Raw genomic sequence first — 25,796 nt, 5'->3', positions numbered from 1 at the left:
ATTGTATAATGTGGACAAAATAAATTATGGTTTTTTTAAATTAAAAAAATGCTAAAATTTAACAGACATTATTATTAATTATAATATTAAAATCTAGACATACATAATATAAAACTTCATTAAAGAGCAATCATAATACATAATTCAAATATAAATTACATATCTGAAATACATAACATATAAAAACTGACACACATAATATAAAACTTCATTAAAATAAAACATAAAATACAAACTAAACATGGTGACGTTACTTAAGATGGACAAGCAACTCTCAATAATCTGGTAGATCGGGGCCAGAGTGTCCAATATCATTAAAATAATTGCCAAAATTAGAAGCAGACCCTTGTTCTTGTTGATTTCTTTTTTGTATTATTTTAATCTGTTGAGCTCGAACGTACTCACGCACGTTTGGATCAGCAATGGAATTCAAATCTTTCATTATAATTTTCCATTCATCTCTATCTTTTTTCATGGCTATCTTTTCTCGTTCGATATCAAATGCTTCTTGCCTGTCCAAGCTCGCCTTGTCTAACCTGTCTATAAGTCGATTGTTGGAGGTCTCGATGGAGTCCACTACACTTGACTCATGATCATCATTTTTCCTTTTCAATTTAGCTTTTTTTACCCCAATAGGTCGTTCAGATGGAGTAAATGATGACAATCCAGGAGATGTTGATATAGGAGATTCCGGAGTGGGATTATCTGATTGTGACGAGTCGAAGTTCACACTTTGGGATTGTCTTCGACCAACTTGTCTTGCTGTGGGGACATCATCTTTGAATTTTTCGAAATTTTTAACCATATTCCAGACATGATCAAATTTGAAACCTTTTTTGTACTTCGGTTCTTGCATAAATAACATCTTTGCTCGAACTAACTGTAAATTATAGTGAACATCAAGTTATGTATTTCAACAATAATAATAAAATTCAAACGATAATTAATAGAATACTTACAATATCTTCATCTGAAGCACCACTTGGATTCAGATTCTCTACTTGTCTCAAGCACGCATTCAATTTCCTTACTTCATTACTTATAATTTCCATTCGAGAACGAATTGATCGGCTCGTACGCATCTCAAAATGCTGATCTCGAAGTTCATTGTATTTGTCCTCCACACGAGACCAAAATGCATCTCGAGACTGGTTTCTACCGATAATAGGGTCTTGAGAAATATCCAAGAATACTTGACAAAGGAGCACATCTTCAGTAACCGTGTACCCAGTTGATCGAACAGACATTTTTTTGTAAAAAGCGGTTGGTTTGGAGATCAGAAATACTTTGAAGAAATACTTCGAATTGGGTGGCTTGAAGTAGAAACCGTGAATGTTATTTATAGCCAATCCAAATTTGTTTTTTTTGTTTGAATTTGAATTTGAATTTGAATTTGAATTTGCGGTTGGTTTGAATTTGTCGGTGGTCAACATTTGAAATTGAATCATTTTGTACAAACTGATCAGCTTTACACATTATCCAACGTTGTCGGTGGGAATCAATTTTTGAAATCAGGTCAGCTTTACACATTGTCCAACGTATACACAGCTCAGCTCTCCTTGAATTGTGTGAAAGCTTTGTACGAGTGGGAATCAATTTTTGAAATCAGGTCAGCTTTATACATTGTCTAACGTATACACAGCTCAGCTCTCCTTGAATTGTGTGAAAGCTTTGTACGAGTGGGAATCAATTTTTAAAATCAGGTCAGCTTTACACATTGTCCAACGTATACACAGCTCAGCTCTCCTTGAATTGTGTGAAAGCTTTGTACAAGTGGGAATCAATTTTTGAAATCTGTCAGCTTTACACATTGTCCAAAGTATACACGGCTCAACTCTCCTTGAATTGTGTGAAAGCTTTGTACGAGTGGGAATCAATTTTTGAAATCAGGTCAGCTTTACACATTATCCAACGTATACAGCTAAAAGCAAATTTGAATTTTGTGACAAATTGATAACAGCTGGAAAGCATTTCCTAAAATCAGCTCAACTTTACACATTGTTCAATGTATACAGCTAAGCAAAGTTTTATAAATAGCATACTAGATTAGGTACATCCACACAATTACTCGTTGTTGTGTTAAAATTATTATTCTCCATTTCTGCATACTTCAGTCATTCTTTTCTTACTTCAAAAATGAATTTCGATGTTGGAGGTCCATCATACTTATCATCATCTTCATCTTCGGATGATGATAATTTTCTGTCCAATATCATTGCAGAGATTGATGAAACCGAAGAAGTAATTTGTGAGTACATCAACAACAACATGATCCTCGTTAACAATTTACGTCAACACAACTACCAACCGATCCATGGTGGCTCGATTCCTGGTCATGCAGTGATCAACCGCGATCGAGAAAATGCGCATCAGAATTTGGTCATAGATTACTTTGCCGATAATCCACGTTTTGGAGAAGATATGTTTCGTCGTCGATATCGGATGTCAAGAAGTTTGTTCCTTCGTATTGTTGATGCAGTGAAAGATCATGACTATTACTTCCAACAACGAAGTGATGGACTTGGTAGAATGGGATTATCACCGTTACAGAAAGTAACAGCTGTTTTTCGCATGTTGGCATACGGTCTACCAGCTGATGCTACGGACGAATACGTTAAAATAGGTGAGTCAACAGCAATTGAAAGTATGACAAAATTTTGTCGTGCTATGGTGGAAATATTCGCAGAGCGGTATCTACGAACACCTAACGCTAACGATATTGCTAGGCTACTCTATATTGGAAAAAAACGTGGTTTTCCAGGAATGTTAGGAAGTCTTGATTGTATGCATTGGAAATGGAAAAATTGTCCAACAGCATGGTCTGGGCAATACACAGGACGTAGTGGGTCACCAACTATTATCCTCGAAGCTGTGGCAGATTATGATCTTTGGATATGGCACGCATATTTTGGTATGCCAGGCACCAATAATGATATCAATGTGCTGGAGTCATCTAATCTTTTCTCTAACCTAGCTCAAGGTATTGCTCCTCCCGCTCACTATGTTATTCAAGGAAAAGAGTATAATATGGGTTATTATTTAGCTGATGGTATATATCCGAAATGGGCTACTATTGTACAAACAATCCAACAGCCACAAGGTAGGAAGAAAAAATATTTTGCCATGAAACAGGAAGCATGTAGAAAAGATGTAGAACGTGCGTTCGGAGTTCTCCAATCACGATTTGCAATCGTGGCAGGATCAGCACGTTTTTGGAAAAAACATGTATTACATGACATAATGACTGCATGCATTATTATGCACAATATGATAATCGAGGATGAACGTGATCTTTATGCACCAATTCAAGAAGTGAGGGAAGCACCAACACCAGAAGTTGATATGGTAGCAGATGAAACTACAAGATTTACTCAATTTATTGCACGTTACGGAAAAATCAAGGATAAAGATGCCCATATTGCGCTTCGTAATGCATTGATAGATCATCTATGGGAGGAATACACTAATTCAGATAGTTAAGTGCATACTAAATTTGTAATTTTTATATTGTTGTTAATGTTTAATTATTTTCTTGTATTTTATTTCCTGTTGTGTTCTTGAATGTAATATTTTGGCAATATCAATAATAAAAATATAATATTTTAGCAATCAAGTTATTTTAATTAATAAAATAATATTTTATTGTTTTATTAGTTTAATTTTTAAATAATAAATCATTTTGTTTGGAAAATATGTGAAAAAATAAAATTTGATATGTGGGGTTAATTGTTGAAATAGTTAAAAATATAGGGAATAAAAAATAATCATATAAAAGTAGATAAAAAGAAAGATACTGAGAATATTCCTTTTTGGTGCAAAAAATGGTGCAATGGGTTGGAGATGAATTACTGTTAGATGTGACTTTTGCACCATTTTGGTGCAAAATTTGCACCATTTTGAGGCAAAGGGTTGGAGATGCCCTTAGTGATAGCTAGATTCTTTCATGCAATTTAATAGTTACTGTAGGTTCAGATTATTGATGATTGATCACAAGATGTTTGCATTGCCCCTCCAGTTGATACAGCCTCCTCTGATCTGCTCTGTCTGCTCGTGCTCGCATGCAGGTTTCTCGTCGTCTCCAGCCTCCTCAACAATAGCCCAGCTACATGCTCGTCTGAGTGTTAGTCGCGGCCTCCATAGCCATCAGTCCTTTCAACAATTCGTTCCACATCTAATTAAGGAGGGATATCCACTGAGCAATCGCCTCATTGTCCGCCGCCTCGCCAATTGCCAAGTGCCATCACACACCACTACACCAGCCCACATCCAATAAGTCCATTCTGTTCCAAGTCCGAACCGCTCCACGCCCACCTGATTTCTTCACTCTACCATTTATGGAGTCTCCCTCTTTGAGAGACTTGGGGTTTTTAGATTGGTAAAAATAAAAAGGTCTTTTGCCCTTATTTTTCCTCCATACCTTACTCTTTAAATTGCCCAAATTTAACATGAAAAACAAATCACACCCATGATCATCAAGAGTCTCAATCACATCAGCGGTCCATGATTTAGTAGGCCGTCCCTGCAGTCTATTAGTTAAATCGCTCAAATTACATTCTTGCCGTTCGTCAACTGCAAGAGAACAATCCCTGAAGATCTGTTCTGGATCTTCCATAAAGTGATTGCATATCAAGCAAGGTAGTTCCAGCTCCATAGTTACGTTTTGATAAATTGTAACAAGTTAATTAGTCATCCTTTGCACTTGTTTGACACTCGCGATCCAAATTCGTCTCCGCAAGCCACTGGATCCCTCGCTACGAGATGAAGCACCGCTGCAGAGACCCTCCTCTGAACTGCACTTACCCGAAAATGGTAGTTTTGATATTAGTTGTTATGAGGGAGGTTCGGTGCTTTTACTTACTTATTTATTTATTTATTTTTGGATGTAAGACTTTGATGGTTCATGCTATACCACATGTAAACCAACCGGGAGCTTTAATGAAGTTTTGTGATGGCTGGGGCTTGTTTTGAACCCCATCCTTATTCTCAAAAAACACAAAAAAAAAACAAAAAAAAAACGAAAAAAGGGTAAAAAAAAGGAAAGAAAAGAAAAGAAAAAAGATATGCCCTTCCTTAGGTAACCGAATTATTGTGTCTAACTATCCTTTTAGTAGAGAACATTGTTAAGGATCCATTTCTACTTGCGTATGATATGTTCTTTACTCTTCATAGTCTATTTTAAGAGTGAAACCGATCCTAAGGTTCCACCTGCACTCGATCATTGTTTATGTTAGGCCCATGTGTCCAGATGAAGTAAAAAAGTAATCTGGAATTAAATAGCACTTGAAGGGATTGAATTGAAACAATTTATGAGAATTCGGGGACCTCATACTCCAAAACGATATACATTACTTGGAAATCCCTCATGTTGCTACCTATACCCTTGATTGGTGGGACTAATTTCAAAGCAACTTAAGCATTGGGGGCCCTAAGAGCAATTTCAATGACTTGAGCAGCTAAGTTTCAAGATAACTTAAAAAATTGAGGGATTTGGCAGCAATTTCTATGATTTCAGAGACTAATTTCAAAATATGAAAGATTTAAGGGGCTAATATCGAAAAAATCCAAAATTTTATTGAACTGGTAAAAAAAAAGGGACAGGGAGGAGAAAAGAGATGGAGATGAAGAAGAAACAAGAATTATACTTTGTTTTGGTAAGTGAAAAAAGTTCATTACCATGGCTTGAAAAGTACATCCAAATCTCAGGCATACCCCAGGATCCACTAATCGGTACAACAATTTTCAATCTAAAAGCATGAAACGATCACTAGGAATACCCGAATGCAAAATGCCCACATCAAAATGTGTGCTTTTGTGACCACAACAGCCTGCAATTCTGCTCTCTCCAAAACAAACTATTTCCTGTGCAACATTGGTAAACTGTGAACAAACTTGCCTCCGGTTATCCGAATGCTGCCACATTCATAACTGTCAGCATATTTTACGTGGTTATCTGCTTGAAACCCCAACATTTGTTGGGGGTCCATGATCAGTACGTACAGAATAATTCGCCAATTTAGTAAGGTTTAGTCACAACTCACCCATAAGCTTTAAAAGATATCTAAGATGGTGAAACTGCACTTCACCAGTAATCCTTACAAGAACACACCCCTCCCCTAAAATGGTGAAACCTATTGCGATCCCTAACCACAATCTCACGATCATAAGCCCTCGATATAATCTTACTCGCGTAATGACAATCTTTACAAACCCTCAAATTCTTTGAGATCCGAATTGTCTCACCTGGCTTAGTTTTTAATAGCCCAAATCCAATCGCTAGCTTCTCACTATGGTAATGCAGAGGATTCTCCTTCTCCTCCTCTTTAATATCATGTAAAACTCCGCCAATATCCGGCACATAACCTTCTAGTCTAATAGCATCCAGCATTTCATCAACCTTAGCATAAATTTCTTTAGCCTCAGGATGCGACATTCCACCAGCAATGAACTCATTAATTGCACCATCAAATTCAATCACGGACCAGCCTGGCTCCTTCTTCACCCCTAGCTCATTCATCAGAACCCTAATTTTTGCCACATCATCCCATCTACCAACAGACGCGTAGAGGTTAGCCAACAAAATGTACCTCCCGCTGTTTGTTGAATCTAATTCAATAACCCTGTTACCAATTTGTTCGCCCAAGTCAATAATCCCATGTATCTTGCATGCACCAAAAAGTGCACCCAAAACCCTAGCATCCGGATCCATTGGCATCTTATTCAAAACTTTTTTAGCTTCTTCAAAGAGCCCAGCTCTTCCAAGAATATCAACTAAGCATCCAAAATGCTCCATTTTGGGCGCAATGTTATAAGTGCGAACTATATAATCAAAATAGTATTGACCCTCATCAACAAGGCCAGAATGTGCACAAGCAGTGAGAACATTGAGAAGAGTGATATCGTCTGGAGGCACCATTGATCTCTCCATCTCTTTAAAAAGTTCAATTGCTTCCTCTCCTCGACCGTGGATTGCTAGACCTCCGATCATGCAGTTCCATGATGATAGGCCTTTGTTTTGTAAGCTTTTAAAGACATTTTGAGCCTTTTCTAGGCAACCACATTTGCAGTACATATCGATTATTGTGGTTGCAAGTTTAGGATCTACTTCGATCCTGTACTTTTCAATGTGTTTGTGTATCCATTGTCCTTGATCATGAGCACCTAAACCTGTGCAGGCTGAGAGCATACTAGCAGCAACAAACTTGTCAATCTTGATGCCCTCCTCCCTCATTTGGTCAAATAGGTCGAATGCATCCTTGTATCTCTCGGCCTGCATATACAATTGCAATTAGGTTCCAGCAACTTTTTTATTTTTATTTTTATTTTTATTGAAAAAATTGCAGCAAATCAACTTCTCAACGAAGACGAGTGAAGGATACAACAAGTATCATCTGTAAAAACAGGGGGGACTGTGTGGTTGACCCTTCGGATTATGTAGAGCTCCCTATAGACCTCCCACTTTATACCTTTGAGTTAATAATTCCTCTTGCACTACAACCTTTACCACAAAAGATGTTGTCCATGGATTAAATTCTTTCATGGACTGATTCAAGTTGACCATATATCGGTACCCGAAGATCAATCCAATGAGATCATCATCTTCTAGAATGTACACCTAATTCAAGTGAATCTTCATCATATTCCCACATAGTCCCTCAAAAATTGAATTGGGTTACACTGACCTCCTTTTGTGGTTGAAAGGCTTAAGATAGAGGTGATGCCAAGTAGAACGTTAACTAGAGACTTAGAAATGAGTTGTATTTACAGATCTTTGATCGTAGTTAAAGCCCAGCTTGATTACACGAAAGGTCTTTAATAAAAACTTTATCAAACCCAAATTTTTAATAAATATAACATGTTGAACTGATTTCGATTTCCTTAATGCATTCACATCCTAACACACCAATGAATACCGAAGTGATAGTTACCATTTGTTCTCAATGAACACAATTCAATATCATACCCAAAAGTAACACATCATAGGACTTCCCAAGTTGGCCAAGTCCAAAAAAACACTACCAGCGACAATACCTTCACATAAGCGGCAATCATGGCATTCCAAGAGACAGAACACCTGTCACCCATTCGATCAAACACCTGCCTCGCCTCCCCAACCAACCCCAACCTCGCAAGCCCGCTAATCACCGTCGTCCAACTCACCACACTCCTCTCCCCCATTCCATCAAACACCCTCAACGCATCACCCACCTCCCCAAAACTCAAATACATATGAACCAAACCATTCATCACATACCCATCTCCCCAAAACCCAAACTTCACCACATGGGCATGCACCATTTGCCCAAACTCGGCATCCCCGCTGTTCGTGATCCTATTGAGCAAGCAAGGGAAAGTGAAGCCGTTGGGCTGGAGAGGTTGGGAGAGCATGAGAGGGTAGAATCGGGTGGAGAGAGATTGAATGAGGGTGTTAAAGATGAAAGGGTCCGGGTTCGGGAGGGTGTTAAAGAGGGCGAGAGCGTAGTTTGGGTCGCCGGAGGGGGACGAGGGCGGAGAAATTTGATGCAGGCGGCCGGTGAGGTGGTTGTCGAGGTTGGGAGGCCAAGCGGATAAGCCTGGGGAGTGTAGTTGGTGGAGGTGGGCATGGAGGTGATGGGGGGAGAGGAGTGGGGCCGGTGGGGTGCGTGTGGGTGTGGGGTGTGGGGTGGGGCTGGGGTGAGGGGCAAGGATGGGTGGGGACATTTGCTGGATGGGGGGGGGTGGGGAGGGCGGGAAGAGGGTGGTCGACTGCTGGGGTTTTAGAAGGACTAGATTCGTCTGATTACTTTTTGGGTTTATTGCGAATAACACCACCGCCCCCCCCCCCCCCACACATCATCGCTGTATTTGCAGGTTTTACCTTTTTGGTAGTGTTTAGGGAGTTTACTTAGGGAAGGGAAGGAAGGGGAAGGAAGGAGAATTTTTCCCCTTCCTTCCCTTCCCCTCCATTACACCCTAATTTGGGGTGTAAGAATTTGGGCTAAATTTCCCCTCCATTCCCCTCCTCTACCCTCCAAAATAAAACTCCCAAACAAGGTTAAAATGAAATTTCCCTTCCCTTCCCCCTCTCTACCCTCCATCCAAACAGGCCATTTGAGAGCAACTGCAGCAGTTAGGGTTGTGAACAACTGTAGCTAGAATATACGTTACAACTAGAGTTGCAACAAACAGAACGCCACCCAATCCGACCGTACGTCTGAAACCATCAACCAAATAAGCTAGCTTTTATAACTTGCGTAAAAATAAGCACGCTAAATATATCAAACATGACGATTTCAAGCTGAACAAATACTGTACTCAGGTTGACAACGACCTCACCAGCACAAAGATTCAAGACCAGCTGATAGTTTTCTGTTTAACACGTACGCGATGCGATACTTCTCTCCATACGCAACTCAAGAATCAAGCCCAAGCAAAGAAGCTGCACACTGATCCTCTCCCTGGGGTCCAATTCCCACACCCAAAGAACCATTTTCCTCGATTTGGGCCGGGTTTGCGGATCATGCACTTGCTGCTCCTCACTCCGCACAAGCAATACAATACACACCATTTCCGGGCCCGTCACCGGTAATCGGGGCGCCGTCTGGGGCCACAAGTGAGCCCGTGATAGAGAAGCGGAAGCCCGAGCCCATTAGGAGAGAGACTAGACGGGCTGCATTACGAGCGTCATCAAGGCCCGAGTGACGCAGGCCTTGTTAGATCTGAATCATAAAACTTGAGATCTAAAACCATATAGTCATGATTAATTCAAAGAGATTAACAATAATCAAAAGAGCGGAAGCTTATACCTGAATCCCTGGATGAACCTTGAGATGGGTTTTGGATCTTCTAACCTTAGGGTTTCTCTAAATCCGAATTTCTCTAGCTAGATGGGGGTGTAGAGAATTAGAGAATGTAACCCTAGGTTAGGGACCATAACCCCTTATTTATAGATATTGTACTTTTGTAATTTAGCCCCTCAATAAATCACAATTACAACCTGGTATCTGCACATATAACCCCATGACTTATTTAAATACCCAATTAACCCAAATTAATTGATCACTTTAGTGGGTTATCCTGAAAGATAGCAATACACATTGATTAATCATATGTGCCCACAAATAGATTTATTAGATTAAATCCAACAATCTCCCACTTGGGCACCATATGATTCCTTAAATTGTGTATAACCTTATGAGCTCAAAAAATTGCTATCACTGAAAAGGTATTTCCGAACAATCTCGTCCATTGACTATATCAATATAGGATCAAAGCGGCCTTCGTCACATTTATCGTGACTCGACCCATCAATGGTCACATATACCAATACAATCAAACGACATAGATCAATCATGGATGTGCAGCATGAAAATTACATGCAATGTGATCAGTACATGTCTATTTTCAACTGGTCCTCCTTAGTGAGGTCAAAACCAAACATAATGTAACAGAGTGTCTTAACTGAATACTTTATTCTGATCAGACAATACAACCAAACATAAAGCACCACAAATACAAACTCCCACTAAAACATAATATCCTCAAATAATACCACACCCATATGAGCAGTATGCTCATGAAAGACCTTAGGTGGCAATCCCTTAGTAAGAGGATCAGCTATCATGGAGTTTGTCCCAATGTGCTCTATGGATATCTGTCCACTCTGTACCCTTTCTTTCACAACCAGGAACTTAATGTCAATATGTTTTGACTTAGTTGAGCTCCTGTTGTTATTGGAATACATTACTGCAGATTTATTGTCACAATATAACCTTAGTGGTCTTTCAACATTTTCCAAAATGCGCAGTCCCGTGACAAAATTTCGCAGCCATATTCCCTGATTGGATGCCTCATAGCAAGCTACAAATTCTGCTGCCATAGTGGAGGAAGCTACTAGTGTTTGTTTGACACTTTTCCATGATATAGCTCCTCCTGCTAACATATAAATGTAGCCTGATGTAGACTTTCTGCTATCTTGGCATCCAGCAAAATCAGAATCCGAATACCCAATTACCTCTAATTTTTCTGATTTTCTGTATGTGAGCATGTAATCTTTTGTTTTCTGAAGATACCTCATAACCCTTTTGACTGCTATCCAATGATCCATACCAGGGTTGCTTAAGTACCTGCCTAACATCCCAACAATGTACGCAATATCCGGACGCGTACATACCTAAGCATACATTAGACTTCCTACAGCCAAAGCATAAGGAATCTTCTGTATTTCCTGAATTTTAAGGTTATCTTTAGGGCACTGATTGAGACTAAACTTGTCTCCTTTAGTAACAGGGGTGTCACCTGGTCTGCAATCTTGCATGCCAAACCTTTTAAGTACCTTATCGATATAGCTCTTTTGTGATAATCCAAGAATACCCCGAGAGCGATCTCGATGTATCTGGATCCCTAATATAAAAGAGGCGTCCCCAAGATCTTTCATCTCAAAATTCTTTGATAGAAATCTCTTGGTTTCGTGCAACATGCCTATATCATTAGTGGCAAGCAAGATGTCATCGACATACAGAACCAGAAAAATATACTTACTCCCACTGAACTTGTGATATACACAGTCATCAACAATGTTCATCTCAAAACCGAACGAGATAACTATTTGTTGAAACTTATGATACCATTGACGAGGAGCTTGCTTGAGTCCATAGATGGATTTCCTTAATTTGCAAACCATATTCTTTGGGTCTCCTGACACAAAGTTTTCTGGTTGCACCATATAAATCATCTCATCAATGTCTCCATTGAGAAATGCAGTCTTAACATCCATCTGATGTAACTCAAGATCATAATGACCAACAAGTGCCATGATTATTCTGAAAGAGCCTTTCGATGAAACCGGAGAGAAAGTCTCTGTATAATCAATGCCTTCCTTTTGAGTATAGCCTTTAGCCACAAGACGCGCCTTATACCTCTCCACATTACCATTTGCATCCCGTTTGGTTTTAAAAATCCATTTACAACCAATTGGTTTTGCACCTTCTGGTAATGGGACAAGTTCCCAAACCTTATTGTCTTGCATAGACTTGTACTCTTCATTCATGGCATCAATCCACTGTTGAGAGTTAGAACTTTTCATGGCCTGAGAGAAGTTGATTGGATCATCTTCTAACATTCCACTACTTTCCTCATGTTCTTGGAGAAATACAATATAATCATCCGGAATAGCATTTCTCCTTTCTCTCGTGGATCTCCTTAATGGCACTGGTTCTTGAGGTTGTTGAGTTTGTTCTTCTGGAACAGGGAGTTGTTCAACATTATCATCTTGAGGTTCCGGATTTACTTCTTGAGCAACAACAGGTATAGGAACCTGAATATTGTCAAAAGTAACTGTATGGATTGGATCTGAAGCCAATTCCTCCTCAAAACTAATGTCTCTAACCTTATTTCTCCCCCCAAACTCAACATCCTCAAAGAATGTTGCTGTTCCCGTCTCAAAAATATTCCTTATAGTGGGATCATAAAACTTATAGCCCCTAGAGCGTTCAGAGTATCCAATAAAGTAGCTGCTAACTGTTTTGGAGTCCAATTTCTTTTCATTTGGCCTATAAGGCCTTGCCTCAGCTGGACATCCCCAAATATGTAAATGCTTTAAACTGGGCTTTCGACCAGTCCAAAGCTCATAAGGTGTTTTAGCAACTGCTTTACTTGGCACTCTATTCAGAATGTAAGTTGTTGTCTTAAGTGCTTCTCCCCAGAGTGACTCTGGTAAAGAAGAATGAGCAATCATACTTCTTACCATATCCTTAAGAGTCCTATTTTGTCTTTCAGCTACACCATTCATGCTAGGTGAACCCGGCATGGTGTACTGTGGGACGATACCGCATTCCTCTAGGTATCTAGCAAATGGTCCTGGACGTTGTTCACCTGAACCATCATATCTACCGTAGTACTCACCACCACGATCAGATCTGACGGTTTTAATTCTTCTGTTGAGTTGATTCTCAACTTCAGCTTTATAGGCTTTGAACATGTCCAGAGACTCAGATTTTTCATGAATAAGATATAGGTGCCCATAACGTGAGTAATCGTCTATGAATGATATAAAATATTGTTGACCATTCCAGGATTCCGTAGGGAATGGCCCACAAATATCCGTATGTATCAATTCTAAGACATCCGAAGATCTGTTGGCACCTAATCTTTTCACTTTGGTCTGTTTTCCCTTGATACATTCAACACATACGTCGAAGTCCGAAAAATCAAGGGAATCCAAAATGCCATCAGACACAAGACGCTCAACTCTACCTTTTGAGATATGACCCAAGCGCTTATGCCATAATGACGCCGAATTTTCCTTATTTAATTTACGCTTAGTACCACGTGATTCCACATGCAAGGATTCATTATAAGAAGCAATTGTATCGAGCAAATATAGGTTGTCATATGTACTTAAGTAACCAGTTCCCACAGCATTTGAATTAAAAGATAAACTGAATTGATTGTTTCCAAATGAACAAGAATAACCTGATTTGTCCAATACAGAAACTGAAATCAAATTCTGTCTAAAAGACGGTACTACAAAAGTATCTTTTAAATCCAAATAATAACCAATTCCTAACAACAACCTAAAGTGCCCAATTGCTTCCACATCTACCGATTGTCCGTCGCCCACAAAGATGTGTCTTTCAACATCACTTGGCTTTCGGTAGCTCAGGCAACCCTGCATAGAAACACTTATGTGAGTAGTAGCACCAGAGTCTAACCACCAAGTGTTTCTAGGTACTGAAGCTAAATTAACCTCAGAACAGACCAAAGCAAGGAACGTACCCTTATTATCACGCCAGGCGTGATATTTTGTACAGTCCTTCTTTACATGTCCAGGCTTCTTACAGAAGAAACAACCCTGATTATCCTTATGTTGTTTCTTCTCAACTGGACCCTTAGCAGCTTCCTTATCATTCTTCCTTTTCTTGCCCTTATCCTTAGAGGCATAGGCCAAATGAGCACTTTCTGTCTTATCTTGCTTCAACCTGTCTTCTTCTTGCACACAGTATGAAATGAGCTCATTTAGAGTCCATTTCTCCTTTTGACAGTTATAACTGACCTTAAATTGGTTAAACTGTGCAGGAAGAGACAACAAAACCAGATGCACTAATAACTCGTCACAAAGATCGAGTTTAAGTGCCTTAAGCTTTGAAGCAATATGAGACATTTCCATAATGTACTCCCTGATATTTCCTTTGCCCTTATACTTCATTGAAATCAAGCGAGCTAAAAGCGTGCTTGTTTCTACCTTATCGTTTTTCGCAAAACGCTTCTCAATTTCGGCAAGGAAATCTTTAGCCTTAGTAATCCCTTCGGATTCTATGCCCCTGAAGGCTTCCGGAACGCCGCGCTTAATGATCATAAGACTCATGCGATTTGAACGCTCCCACTTCTCATGCTCCTTCTTTGCATCAGGAGTGCTATCCGCATTGAGAGGTTGGGGTTGTTCAGTTCTTAATGCATAGTCAAGATCCATGCAGCCAAGAACAATTAATATGTTCTCTTTCCAAACCTTGAAGTTTGTCCCATTTAGCATGGGAATTGAGTTGATGTTAGCAGAAATTGTTGCAGCAGATGCATTAGCTGAAATAAAACAAAAATGCTCACATCAATAACCATAATCAATAAAATTCAAATAATGACAGTCCCCATCCAAGATATCGGGCACAACATTAATATCAAGTCTTTGGACAGTAATATTAACTTGTAAGTGATACCTTGTTGCAATGATCAAACATTGACAATAACTCATGTCAAATAATGAAACTATCTTTGGATCGATTCATTATTCACATGTAAACCTTATAATTGTCACACGCTTATCATCGCAGATGTGTATACAGTCTAAATAAATATTAACCTTCCTTTGGGCCGATTAAATATTTACACAAAAGCATACACACAAACATCTCACATTCCTCATGAACAATCTACACAATAGAGGTTACTTTGGCAACTTCTTGTTTCAATTAATCAATTGGAGTGAGAGACAACCTTAATTCCTTAGTGTCATTATATTTGAATTAAATAATTGATTAAAAACCAAATTAGATTTAAATTAAAAAAATTAATTTAAATCAACTGAATTTTCAAAAACTTAATTGGGGTCTCACAACTTAATTAGGGCCAATAACTTAATTGAATAAATTAAGTATACCAAAGTGGACCCATGAAAAGCTGAGGCTTAACCATAGTGAACACGAAGTTCGCTTAACTTCGAACGCGAGGTTCGACTGTATTGAGTACGAGACTCACTTAAGCACGAACGTGAGGTTCGTCTGAAAATGAACGAAAGCAAGGTTCGTTTGATAAAAGAACGCGAGGTTCAACTTGGGAACGAACGCGAGGTTCGTTTAAAAAATGAACGCTAGGTTCGACTGAAGCACGAACACGAGGTTCGACTGAAGCACGAACGCGAGGTTCGTCTGAAGCACGAACGCGAGGTTCGTCTGAAGCACGATAAAATTGAGCTTGACGCTCACCTGAGTTGAACGCGAGGTTCACCTTAGAACGAACGCGAGGTTCGTTAAAATTGAGCTTGACGCTCACCTGAGTTGAACGCGAGGTTCACCTTAGAACGAACGCGAGGTTCGTTAAAATTGAGCTTGACGCTCACCTGAGTTGAACGCGAGGTTCACCTTAGAACGAACGCGAGGTTCGTTAAAATTGAGCTTGACGCTCACCTGAGTTGAACGCGAGGTTCACCTTAGAACGAACGCGAGGTTCGTTAAAATTGAGCTTGACGCTCACCTGAGTTGAACGCGAGGTTCACCTTAGAACGAACGCGAGGTTCGTTGAGCGCGAAGCTCGGTTAAAATTGAACGAACGCGAGGTTCGTTTGAAGCTTACCGCTTCGCCAAAATTTGAGGTAACCACCTCCTTAATGTTCGCCACGTTTCACACACGCACGAACCCTTAGGGTTTCAAATTGAAACCGCCGCCGACAAACCCAAAAATCTTTGATTTTTATTTTTAAAACAGATCCAGAATTGGAAAAAATTGAAGAAAAAATCAAAGAAAAATTCCAAAAAGTTACTGTTCATCCGAACAAAAAAATTACTGTTCGTCCGAAAATTTTCGTATCCGAACAAAGAATCTTTAACCAGAGATTTAAGATCAAAAAACCCAATAAAACTTAAATCCCTAAGAATTAATCAATGTGGCTCTGATACCACTTGTTAGATCTGAATCATAAAACTTGAGATCTAAAACCATATAGCCATGATTAATTCAAAGAGATTAACAATAATCAAAAGAGCGGAAGCTTATACCTGAATCCATGGATGAACCTTGAGATGGGTTTTGGATCTTCTAACCTTAGGGTTTCTCTAAATCCGAATTTCTCTAGCTAGATGGGGGTGTAGAGAATTAGAGAATGTAACCCTAGGTTAGGGACCATAACCCCTTATTTATAGATGTTGTACTTTTGTAATTTAGCCCCTCAATAAATCACAATTACAACCTGGTATCTGCACATATAACCCCATGACTTATTTAAATACTCAATTAACCCAAATTAATTGATCACTTTAGTGAGTTATCCTGAAAGATAGCAATACACATTGATTAATCATATGTGCCCACAAATAGATTTATTAGATTAAATCCAACAGGCCTTCCCAAACTAGCCCAGCACGCTGCACGGCGTCCTTCAGGTTGTTGCAGCGGAAGCCAAAAACTTCCTCATATGCAACCTTTAGGTTGATCCAACTGCACGCACGCACGCACGCAGAGTTTAAGCGAACGAGAAAGAATGAGAGGTTTTCTTATGAAGTGATTTCTTGATTGTTCTGAGGTGGAGATCAACACAATCAAAAGTTTGTCACAAACTCGCATCAAGATAGAAGGTAAGAGTAGTTTTTTCATCAATCTGTAAGATATATAAGTAACCCTTTAGATCTATAATTTTTCCTACAGCTAGCATAAACCAACAAAACAGAACAAGATAAATGCTCTCTTAACCAAGTGTTTTACAGTATATTCAGCAAAGCAGAATACAATGTTATCCCTACAAAATGGCTTGTGATCTTGAAAATAAAGCTACATGCCTGGAAATGGCATAACTCATATTTCGGTACAGAGCGGGAAAAAAAGATAAATTTCAGAAAGCTCCCCTTTACTTTGGATGATTGTCAAATAATCCCATCGCCAAATACGTACCCCTTTAATTTAAGTTTAGGTATTATCACAAATCCCGTTTAATTTTAAAATTTTATCTGAAGACCCCCTTAATAGCGCTAACCACAATTGTCACATGGGTGTGGGCAAAATTATGCAAGGCGATTTTTTTTGGGTTCATGCTTTTTTTTGGGAAGTGGGGGGTTGGGGGGGAGCTGTGAGAAACTCTAAATGTTAATGGTGGGTTTCGATAACCCATAAACTTAAGGTGGTTTCTGATATTTTGAAAGTTACGAGGAGTTTCTGGAGAATTGTCCAAAGTCAAAGGGGGTGTCCGCAACAATAGCATTATAAGGGGTCTTATTGGCAGTTGGGTGATAGCACTGGGGGTCTGTCTGCAATTAACCCAAAGAATCTCAAGGCTTACCTGTTAAAGTACAGAGGCTTCCTGATCCCTTTCAGTCTGCATTCAGATTCCAACATTTTACCGCAATCCCAATCGTCCCATGTCACCAAGTCGAAATCGCTGTACTTAACTGCTTTGTTTTCCAACAATTTGTCGTGCAGCAACAGAGCTTCATTCAGAGTAACGCTTCCATCCACCTGCATATTCATAGAACTATCTAAGGCCACTTCCCTTGCTATCTTTTACCAGCACATTTCTAGATCCCCCCCTGACTGAACTTTTTGACTCTCGGGACTATATTGTTATGGAAATAGACAACAACCCCCCAACCCCCTCCAAAAAGAAACCCGAACAAAAATAAAATAAAATAAAATAACCCCGTACTGACTCTCAATTGCGGGTAGACCCCATGTAGTTCTATTGTTGTAGGTAAACCCCGTGAGTGAACTTTTTTTGACTCTTTTACACTCTCAGAAAAGAGCGAAAAAATTCGCGGAATAGATCCTGTGGGTAAAATAGTCGCAAGATTTTCAGTCGGGTGGCCTATCAAGAATAAATAGGATATTCTCGAGGAACCAGTTTCATACCCAGGCACATAAAGAGGTTACACTTGCAAAGGCAATACTACAGAACTGGAATATCTGATAGACTATTGATTTCTTGGTCTGATAAAGTGGTACGAAGTATGTCATTTGATCACAAAATACAGCCAGTGTTATGGATTAGCTCAGTGACGGAACCATAACTTTAGGGTAAATTCTAAAAAAATTTGCCTTCATTTTACCCTGTTTTCCAAAGAAAATGACAAACGTTACCTAAAAAACAAGATTTCGATGAAGAGACATTTTGTAATTTAGCCTGTGGTACAACCGAGTGAAAAGAGTTCGCAGAAATCCTTACCAGAACTTGTTGTGCGCGGCGGAAGCTTTCTAGGGCAACACGAACAATAACTCGAACTAAACCACAAACAATATGCAAATCACAATCACAGCAAGAACACACAATTTACGTGGTTCGGCAAGTTGCCTACGTCCACGGGGCAAGGAGGGGGGGGGGGAGTTCTTTCTACTAGAAATCAAGAGAATACAAATAGGGTTACAAATCTCTCAGACCAAACCCTAAAACAAAGCTCTAGATCTCTCAAAGCTCTCTCACAATTGGATGCAATGATTCTCTCTCTTTGGCTACTCAAATTTGTCCCCCTCTCTCCTAAACAAACAGGTTTAGGTATATATAGAACTTACAAAATGAACCGGGTCGAAAACCTGAAAGCCCAGCCCAAAACAGCGTCGGTCGACCGGCACGGTCGACCGCGATCAATTCCGGCCGACCGGTCCGGTCGACCGACCAGCTCCCAGCAGAAAATCCAAAACTCCATTCTTCACCTCGGCGAATGTTTCCACCAAAACTGAGCCGACACCAAACCATCCAATAGTTCCTCAACAGGTCCAGGAACAATACTCGAGCTGAAACACGATCTCCCCCCATCTTGATCAACTGATCAAACCGGCTGCATCTAAAGACTGCCTACGTATCCTCTTGCCCAAGGAATCAAGCCGAACGTAGTTCACCCAAATGGCCTCCAAAGGCCCTCAACACTGAAGAATGTTCAATACCTTCATACAATGACCAAATTTCATACTTGAAGCAACTTTGGTCAACATATCTGCATGGTTGTCATTTGTGTGGACCTTCTCTAATATGACATCTCCATCATCCAAGACGTCCCGTACAAAGTGGAATCTGACGTCGATGTGCTTCGTGCGCGCATGATAAACCTGGTTCTTCGCCAAATAGATAGCCGACATACTATCACAATATATCCGAATCGTCTCCTGAGCAATCCCCAAGTCCTCCAATAATCCACACAACCATAAAGCCTCCTTGATAGCTTTAGTAACTGCCATATACTCTGTCTCTGTAGTAGAGAGAGTCACTGTGGACTGAAGCGTACAACGCCAACATACAGGTGCACCTGCCAATGTAAAAGCATATCCTGAAGTAGACCGGCGTTTGTCAAGATCTCCAGCATAGTCTGAATCCACATATCCAATACAAGCCTGCCCATCCTTCTCATCCTTCTGAAATACTAAACCAACATCCACGGTGCCTCGAACATACCGTAGAATCCACTTCACGGCCTCCCAATGACCCTTCCCGGGGTCGTGCATGTATCTCGATACCATGCTCATGGTCTGTGACAAATCTGGCCTCGTACACACCATCGCATACATCAAGCTACCTACTGCACTTGCATATGAGACCTTCGACATATAATCTCTGTCCTCAACTGAAACGGGTGATATCAACGCTGAAAGCTTGAAGTGGGGAGCCAATGGTGTGCTAACTGCTTTTGCATTGCTATCAAAGCTGAATTTCTTCAACATCTTCTGCAAGTAACTCCTCTGTGTAAGCTTCAATTTCCCCTTCACCCTGTCTCGCTCGATCTCCATACCCAATATCTTCTTTGCCTCTCCAAGATCCTTCATCTCAAACTCGGATGATAACTCCTCTTTCAGCTTTCGAATAGCCGAAGAATTCCTGGAAGCAATAAGCATATCATCAACATATAAAAGCAAATATATGAGCTCACCATCCTGTAGCTTGTGCATATAAACACATGGGTCATATGGGCTCCTCGTGTACCCTCGGCCAATCATAAAGCCGTCGAATCTCTTATACCACTGTCTTGGTGACTGCTTCAAACCATAAAGAGACTTCTTCAGCTTACAAACCAAATTTTCCTTTCCTGCAGCTTTAAAACCCTGTGGTTGTGTCATGTAGATCTCCTCATCTAAATCACCGTGTAGAAAGGCTGTCTTCACATCCATCTGGACCAAATCCAAATCCAACTGTGCCGCTAACGCTAATAAAATCCGAATCGACGAATGCTTCACAACGGGTGAAAATACCTCGTTGTAATCAATGCCCTCAAGCTGTGCATATCCCTTGGCAACTAATCTGGCTTTGAACCGAATGTCCCCAATAGAAGATCCCTCCTTCTTCGCATATACCCACTTGCAACCAATAACTTTCTTACCCTTAGGTAGATGTGCAAGTGTCCAAGTGTCGTTCTTCTGAAGAGACCGCATCTCCTCCTCCATAGCTTCCCTCCACCTGATCGAATCGGGGCTAGACTCTGCCTCCCTGAATGTGGCTGGAACCATATCATCAACGACCTCCACTGATAATGCATATGCGACCATGACATCATTATACCTAGCTGGCCGACGAATCTCTCTCCTCGGTCTATCTGCTGCAATGCGATATCTCTCCTGTCTGGTCTCCCTCTACCTGCTGAGGGGCTCGAGGCCTCATCATGTACGCCTCGTCAAATGTGACATCTCTGCTAATAACTATCTTCTTGTCCTGTGGATCCCATAACTTGAAGCCTTTGACTCCATCTCTAAATCCCACAAAGACTGCTTTCCTCGCTCTCGGATTTAATTTACCATCACTGACATGATAATAAGCTGGACACCCGAATATCCGAAGCGACTCATAGTCACTAGCCTCCGAACCAAACCAACGCTCCAAAGGAGTCTTCCCGTCTATCGCAGTGCACGGCAACCTGTTCACGAGATGGCTTGCATAAACTAATGCCTCGGCCCAAAAGGATCTAGGCAATCCACTCTGCGTCATCATACACCGCACCTTCTCCAGCAAGGTACGGTTCAATCTCTCAGCCACCCCGTTCTGTTGCGGTGTCTCTCGAACTGTGAAGTGTCTTTTAATGTCTTGATCCCGGTAAAACTGTAGAAACGGATCACTCTTGAACTCTCCACCGTTATCTGAACGTAGAGTCTTAACCTTTCTACCTGTCTGTAGTTCTACTTTCTTCTTCCACTCCACAAAAATATCCAGGACCTGATGTTTATGCTTCATCGGGTATACCCAATTCCTCCTGGAATAATCATCAATGAAAGTGACAAAATAGTTGGCCCCACCAAGAGATGTGTTCTTGGAAGGACCTCAAACGTCTGTGTGAATATAATCCAATGTACCTAGGGTGTTATGAATAGCGGTGCCAAACTTCACTCTAGTCTTCTTCCCAAGTACACAATGCTCACACAACTCCATCTTGCAGGTCTTAGCACCTTTCAATAGCCCCTGTTTAGCCAATGACTGTAGGGACTTATCTCCTGTGTGTCCAAGTCTCATGTGCCATAAGGTGGTAGTGTCCTCCTCTATAGTGATAGAAGCTGCCAGACCCCCTGTAACTGTCTTGCCCTTCAAGTAGTATAGGTAGTTTTCCCTGACACCTCGCATCACCACCATGGAACCCTTCGTGACCTTCACTGTAGCATCCTCTAAGATCACTCGATATTCTGTAGGGTAATGAATTTCATATTAGCAAGAGTAGGTGAGGTCATACAAAGATTATCAAAGCTAAGGTAAGTAGTATTAATTATTCACTCGAAATTTTATCTAAAATGGCATTATTAATAATGTCAACAACTTCATTTCTTGCTGTTAATATAGCACGTACACCCAAATGTTTAGGATCGGAATAGTTTTGCAGCAAAGACGGATAAGTAGCCGAAATAACTTCCTCAGTAGGATCTGCCTCAGCATGTATTAAGAACTCTTCAGGTATTTTAATAATCGAATCCTAACCATCACAACACTCATTGGACATGTTTGGTAAAGTACCATTACCAATTTGAAGGACCCAATCACTAAAATCTTCTGTTGACATTGAGGTAGATGCCCCCCCTCTTGTTCTTGCAGCCTCATATTCTTTGTAAGTCTTAAGGCTCTACATTCACTCCAGAGATAGGAATGACCGATAATGCATGCACGATATCATGCTTAGATCCTTTAGGGACTGCAGGTAGGATCTGTCTAAAGTTTCATTGTCTTTGCATGTTTGTGCACCAAAGGGGCTTCATCCGAGATGATCAAACTTGTTTGCTTTAATAAATCTGCTTTAACACTACCCTGTCTAATCCCACAAGTAGATGTATCTTTCAGGATGATTGGTATCTGAAATCTAGAATGAGAAGTTCTCCCTTTGGTAATAAGATGGATGTTATGCCTGATGAAGCAGAGGGCAAAACAAAATTCTACCTTCAGACAGTAATTTTGATATAATTGCTTTCCACACGTATGTTTTACCAGTTCCGCCGTGTCCATAAAGGAAATATAACCCTCCAGTTTTGTTATAGGCAGATTGGATTATAGTATCATAAACAATATTTTGATCAGAATTCATACCTTCAACATATTTTTCATTTTCCTTTCTTGATTCTTCTCTGTCAAAATTAAGTTCTTCACTGATAATTTTATCCCTGCAGATTTTCAAGAGATCTCTATCAGGTAATGGCATCCCATGGAAAATTTGTAGACTTTTTCCATTCTGTAGTAAGAGATATTGCATATCTACTTGTTGTGCGCGGCGGAAGCTTTCTAGGGCAACACGAACAATAACTCGAACTAAACCACAAACAATATGCAAACCACAATCACAGCAAGAACACACAATTTACGTGGTTCGGCAAGTTGCCTACGTCCACGGGGCAAGGAGGGGGGAGTTCTTTCTACTAGAAATCAAGAGAATACAAATAGGGTTACAAATCTCTCAGACCAAACCCTAAAACAAAGATCTAGATCTGTCAAAGCTCTCTCACAATTGGATGCAATGATTCTCTCTCTTTGGCTGCTCAAATTCATCCCCCTCTCTCCTAAACAAACAGGTTTAGGTATATATAGAACTTGCAAAACGAACCGGGTCGAAAACCTGAAAACCCAGCCCAAAACAGCGTCGGTCGACCGGCACGGTCGACCGCGATCAATTCCGGTCGACCGGTCCGGTTGACCGACCAGCTCCCAGCAGAAAACCCAAAACTCCAGAGAACCCCTCGGTCGACCGCACCGGTCGACCGACCACCTTCCTGACGCACAGTAAGCTTTGTGCACGAATGCGGTCGACCGGACCGGTCGACCGCCGTCTGGTTTGCCTGATTCTTCTGAGTTTCTGTAATTTCTTCAGAACTAAATTTGAATAACAAAATTAAAAATTTATGCCACAGAGAATGCTTAACGAATGCAACAGGACAAGTCGATTCGCATAGAGCGGAAAAAAGAGGGTTAATTGTGGATAAACCCCCTGTACTATTGCCCAAGTGTCGTTACCCCCTGAGTGAACTTTTTCGACTCTTAAAAGAGTCGAGAACAATAGAACTACAGGGGTCTCTGCAGTTAATGCAAAAAAAATTAGCATGAATCCAAGTTCTTCACTATAAAGCCAAGATACTGAAAATAGATAGGTTAGAACAACCTTTTGTTGCTGTATACCAGTAAGCTTTTTGCAATAATTAGTCAGAATCGGATGGTATTCGGGCTGCACATATGCTTGAAATGCTGCTTCAGTTTCTCCAGTCCAACCACTAACTATAACAGATGAGAACTCAATGATTTCTTGAGGTTTTAGTTTCACTAGTTTTTACACACGTGCAATGCACGTGATTTAATACCATGATTAAGTATTTTTGACAATTTGTGCTTATTTTTTTCTTTAAACTCTTACATCCAAATTATTTTTTTATGTTTGTTTAAATGGGATACACCCAATTTAAATTTTCATATTGATATTTGAATTGACAAAAAACAAATATAATTTAAAAATAATTTAAAATTTCATATTATTTTTGACCGATAGGAAACTAAGCTTTATTTGAGAAAGTATAGCATTGCAAAGTGAAAAATATTAAAATAGTGTTATACAAAGAAGGTGAATATTTAAAACCAATATAGCAAAATGATTGATTTAAAGTATGTTAAAACGATGCAAAAGAGAATATGAAGTTTATTCCTAATCATTGATAGACTTCATAAAAAAATATAAATTAAAGATTAATGCTAACTCTAGTATACTTTTATATGATAAAAACATCCACATAAGAATATAAAAGTACTAAAAATTTTTTATGAAACTCCCTTCTAAAGATTCCTAATTTCACTCAAAATAATTAAACTATTCTATAAAATATTCAGAAAATATTGTTTTTTATTTCGTCTATTTTATTTTTTATTGAGTTAAGATCAATCCTTCTTCAGGTTTATCATTTATCATTTCTCGGGTAATTCTAGAGTATTGTCTTTATCATCTACATCAATTATGACATCAGGCCAATTTTATATATTTTTTATGGTATTATCTTTCCTGGGCTCGTTAATTTTTTATCATCTCATTTAACTTTACAAAGAAGTCAAATGTACTTATGATGTTCAACACAAACTGCTCAAAATATAGACTTTGATTTTTTTTCTATTTCAATGAGAATAAATATTAATTTCATATATATAAAATTCTTTGTGTTCCTAATTTATTACTTAAATAAATTAGAAGCTATCTCTTTATTTTCCTCTAAAATGAATTCTTCTGATGTGCATCCAATAAGAATTTCTGTTATTTCAATAATATTACCTTTGCTCTATCCCTGTCATTTTCCATAAAGATCTAAACTAAATACCTGCATTATTCATTACCAATTTCTCTTAGATTATAATATTAATATTTAATTTGAAGAACACAGTATGGAATTTATGAATACTTACTAATTTTTCTTATGTCTTCCATGGAGATTTTTTCTTTGATTAGGATAAAGTTATTAAATTATTTTTTAATGTAACTCATTCAGTGCTTCATTAATAGATATGTCTTATGTTAATGCCAATTCAAGTGATTCATTGACGTTTTCTGAATTTTAGATTTATTTCCATCACTTTCCCATTTGCAATGGAAATAACTCAATTCTTTTAAAGTTATCTCTAAATATTCTAATAGTTTCTCCATATGTAATTCCTTGTATTCTTTTACCCTATAAATATTATTAACGTCAAAGATTAAAGTTTCTAAATTAAAATCAATTAATGCTAAGGTATAATATTATAGTGTTTTATCATTTCTATGGATTTAAACATCTATCAATTAATGTTACGAATGTATTTTGGCTACCCCAACTTATTACTAAAATTATATGAAATTACTTTAATTTATATAGTGCCGATAATTTTTAATCTATAATATTTTTAAAAATTTTATCCATTAACCGGATGTTTTTAATCAATTCTTATTGTTTTTGTTTACCAGTATCAACTTAGACTATTCTTAGATGCTGAAAATGGATAGTAAATCCCTAAATTAGAAATTTTAATATATATATATATATATATATATATATATATATATATATATATATATATATATATATATATATATATATATATATATATATATATATATATATATATATATATATATATATATATATATATATATATATATATATATATATAT

At 39.0% G+C, this 25,796-nt stretch overlaps 4 protein-coding genes across 4 annotated transcripts in view; 1 reads left to right on the top strand and 3 right to left on the bottom strand.

The window, feature by feature from the left end:
- Nucleotides 199-1,247, bottom strand: LOC109849940 (glutathione S-transferase T3-like). Its single transcript, XM_020419834.1, has 2 exons — nt 960-1,247; nt 199-880 (listed from the first exon to the last, which is right to left on the bottom strand). Exons 1-2 carry the CDS (start codon nt 1,245-1,247, stop codon nt 275-277), a joined length of 894 nt encoding a protein of 297 aa, XP_020275423.1. The 3' UTR covers nt 199-274.
- Nucleotides 1,916-3,625, top strand: LOC109846667 (putative nuclease HARBI1). The gene has a single exon (XM_020415914.1). The coding sequence runs from the start codon at nt 2,137-2,139 to the stop codon at nt 3,478-3,480; it is 1,344 nt and encodes a 447-aa protein (XP_020271503.1). The 5' UTR covers nt 1,916-2,136; the 3' UTR covers nt 3,481-3,625.
- Nucleotides 5,621-8,555, bottom strand: LOC109850408 (pentatricopeptide repeat-containing protein At5g06540-like). The gene is made up of 2 exons (XM_020420428.1): nt 8,029-8,555; nt 5,621-7,267 (listed from the first exon to the last, which is right to left on the bottom strand). Exons 1-2 carry the CDS (start codon nt 8,383-8,385, stop codon nt 6,080-6,082), a joined length of 1,545 nt encoding a protein of 514 aa, XP_020276017.1. The 5' UTR covers nt 8,386-8,555; the 3' UTR covers nt 5,621-6,079.
- Nucleotides 9,256-25,796, bottom strand: part of LOC109849811 (ERI1 exoribonuclease 2-like) — a 21,965-nt gene continuing 5,424 nt past the window's right edge. Inside the window, 5 exon segments of the mRNA XM_020419692.1 lie at nt 9,256-9,536; nt 9,539-9,685; nt 16,586-16,680; nt 17,516-17,691; nt 23,775-23,932. Of these exon segments, the coding sequence (XP_020275281.1) occupies nt 9,397-9,536; nt 9,539-9,685; nt 16,586-16,680; nt 17,516-17,691; nt 23,775-23,932 (716 nt within the window). The 3' untranslated portion in view covers nt 9,256-9,396.

Source organism: Asparagus officinalis, chromosome 7 (genome assembly GCF_001876935.1).
Source record: "Asparagus officinalis chromosome 7, Aspof.V1, whole genome shotgun sequence".
NCBI lineage: Eukaryota > Viridiplantae > Streptophyta > Magnoliopsida > Asparagales > Asparagaceae > Asparagus > Asparagus officinalis.
This window is presented reverse-complemented; position numbering and strand designations above follow the sequence as displayed.

Coding starts and splice junctions, on each gene's coding strand:
- LOC109849940 (XM_020419834.1), bottom strand. CDS start 1,247: ATGTCTGTTCGATCAACTGGGTACACGGTTACTGAAGATGTGCTCCTT. Junction 881..959: donor GTGCTTCAGATGAAGATATT/GTAAGTATTCTA, acceptor TATAATTTACAG/TTAGTTCGAGCAAAGATGTT.
- LOC109846667 (XM_020415914.1), top strand. CDS start 2,137: ATGAATTTCGATGTTGGAGGTCCATCATACTTATCATCATCTTCATCT.
- LOC109850408 (XM_020420428.1), bottom strand. CDS start 8,385: ATGCTCTCCCAACCTCTCCAGCCCAACGGCTTCACTTTCCCTTGCTTG. Junction 7,268..8,028: donor TGATTGCCGCTTATGTGAAG/GTATTGTCGCTG, acceptor TTGTATATGCAG/GCCGAGAGATACAAGGATGC.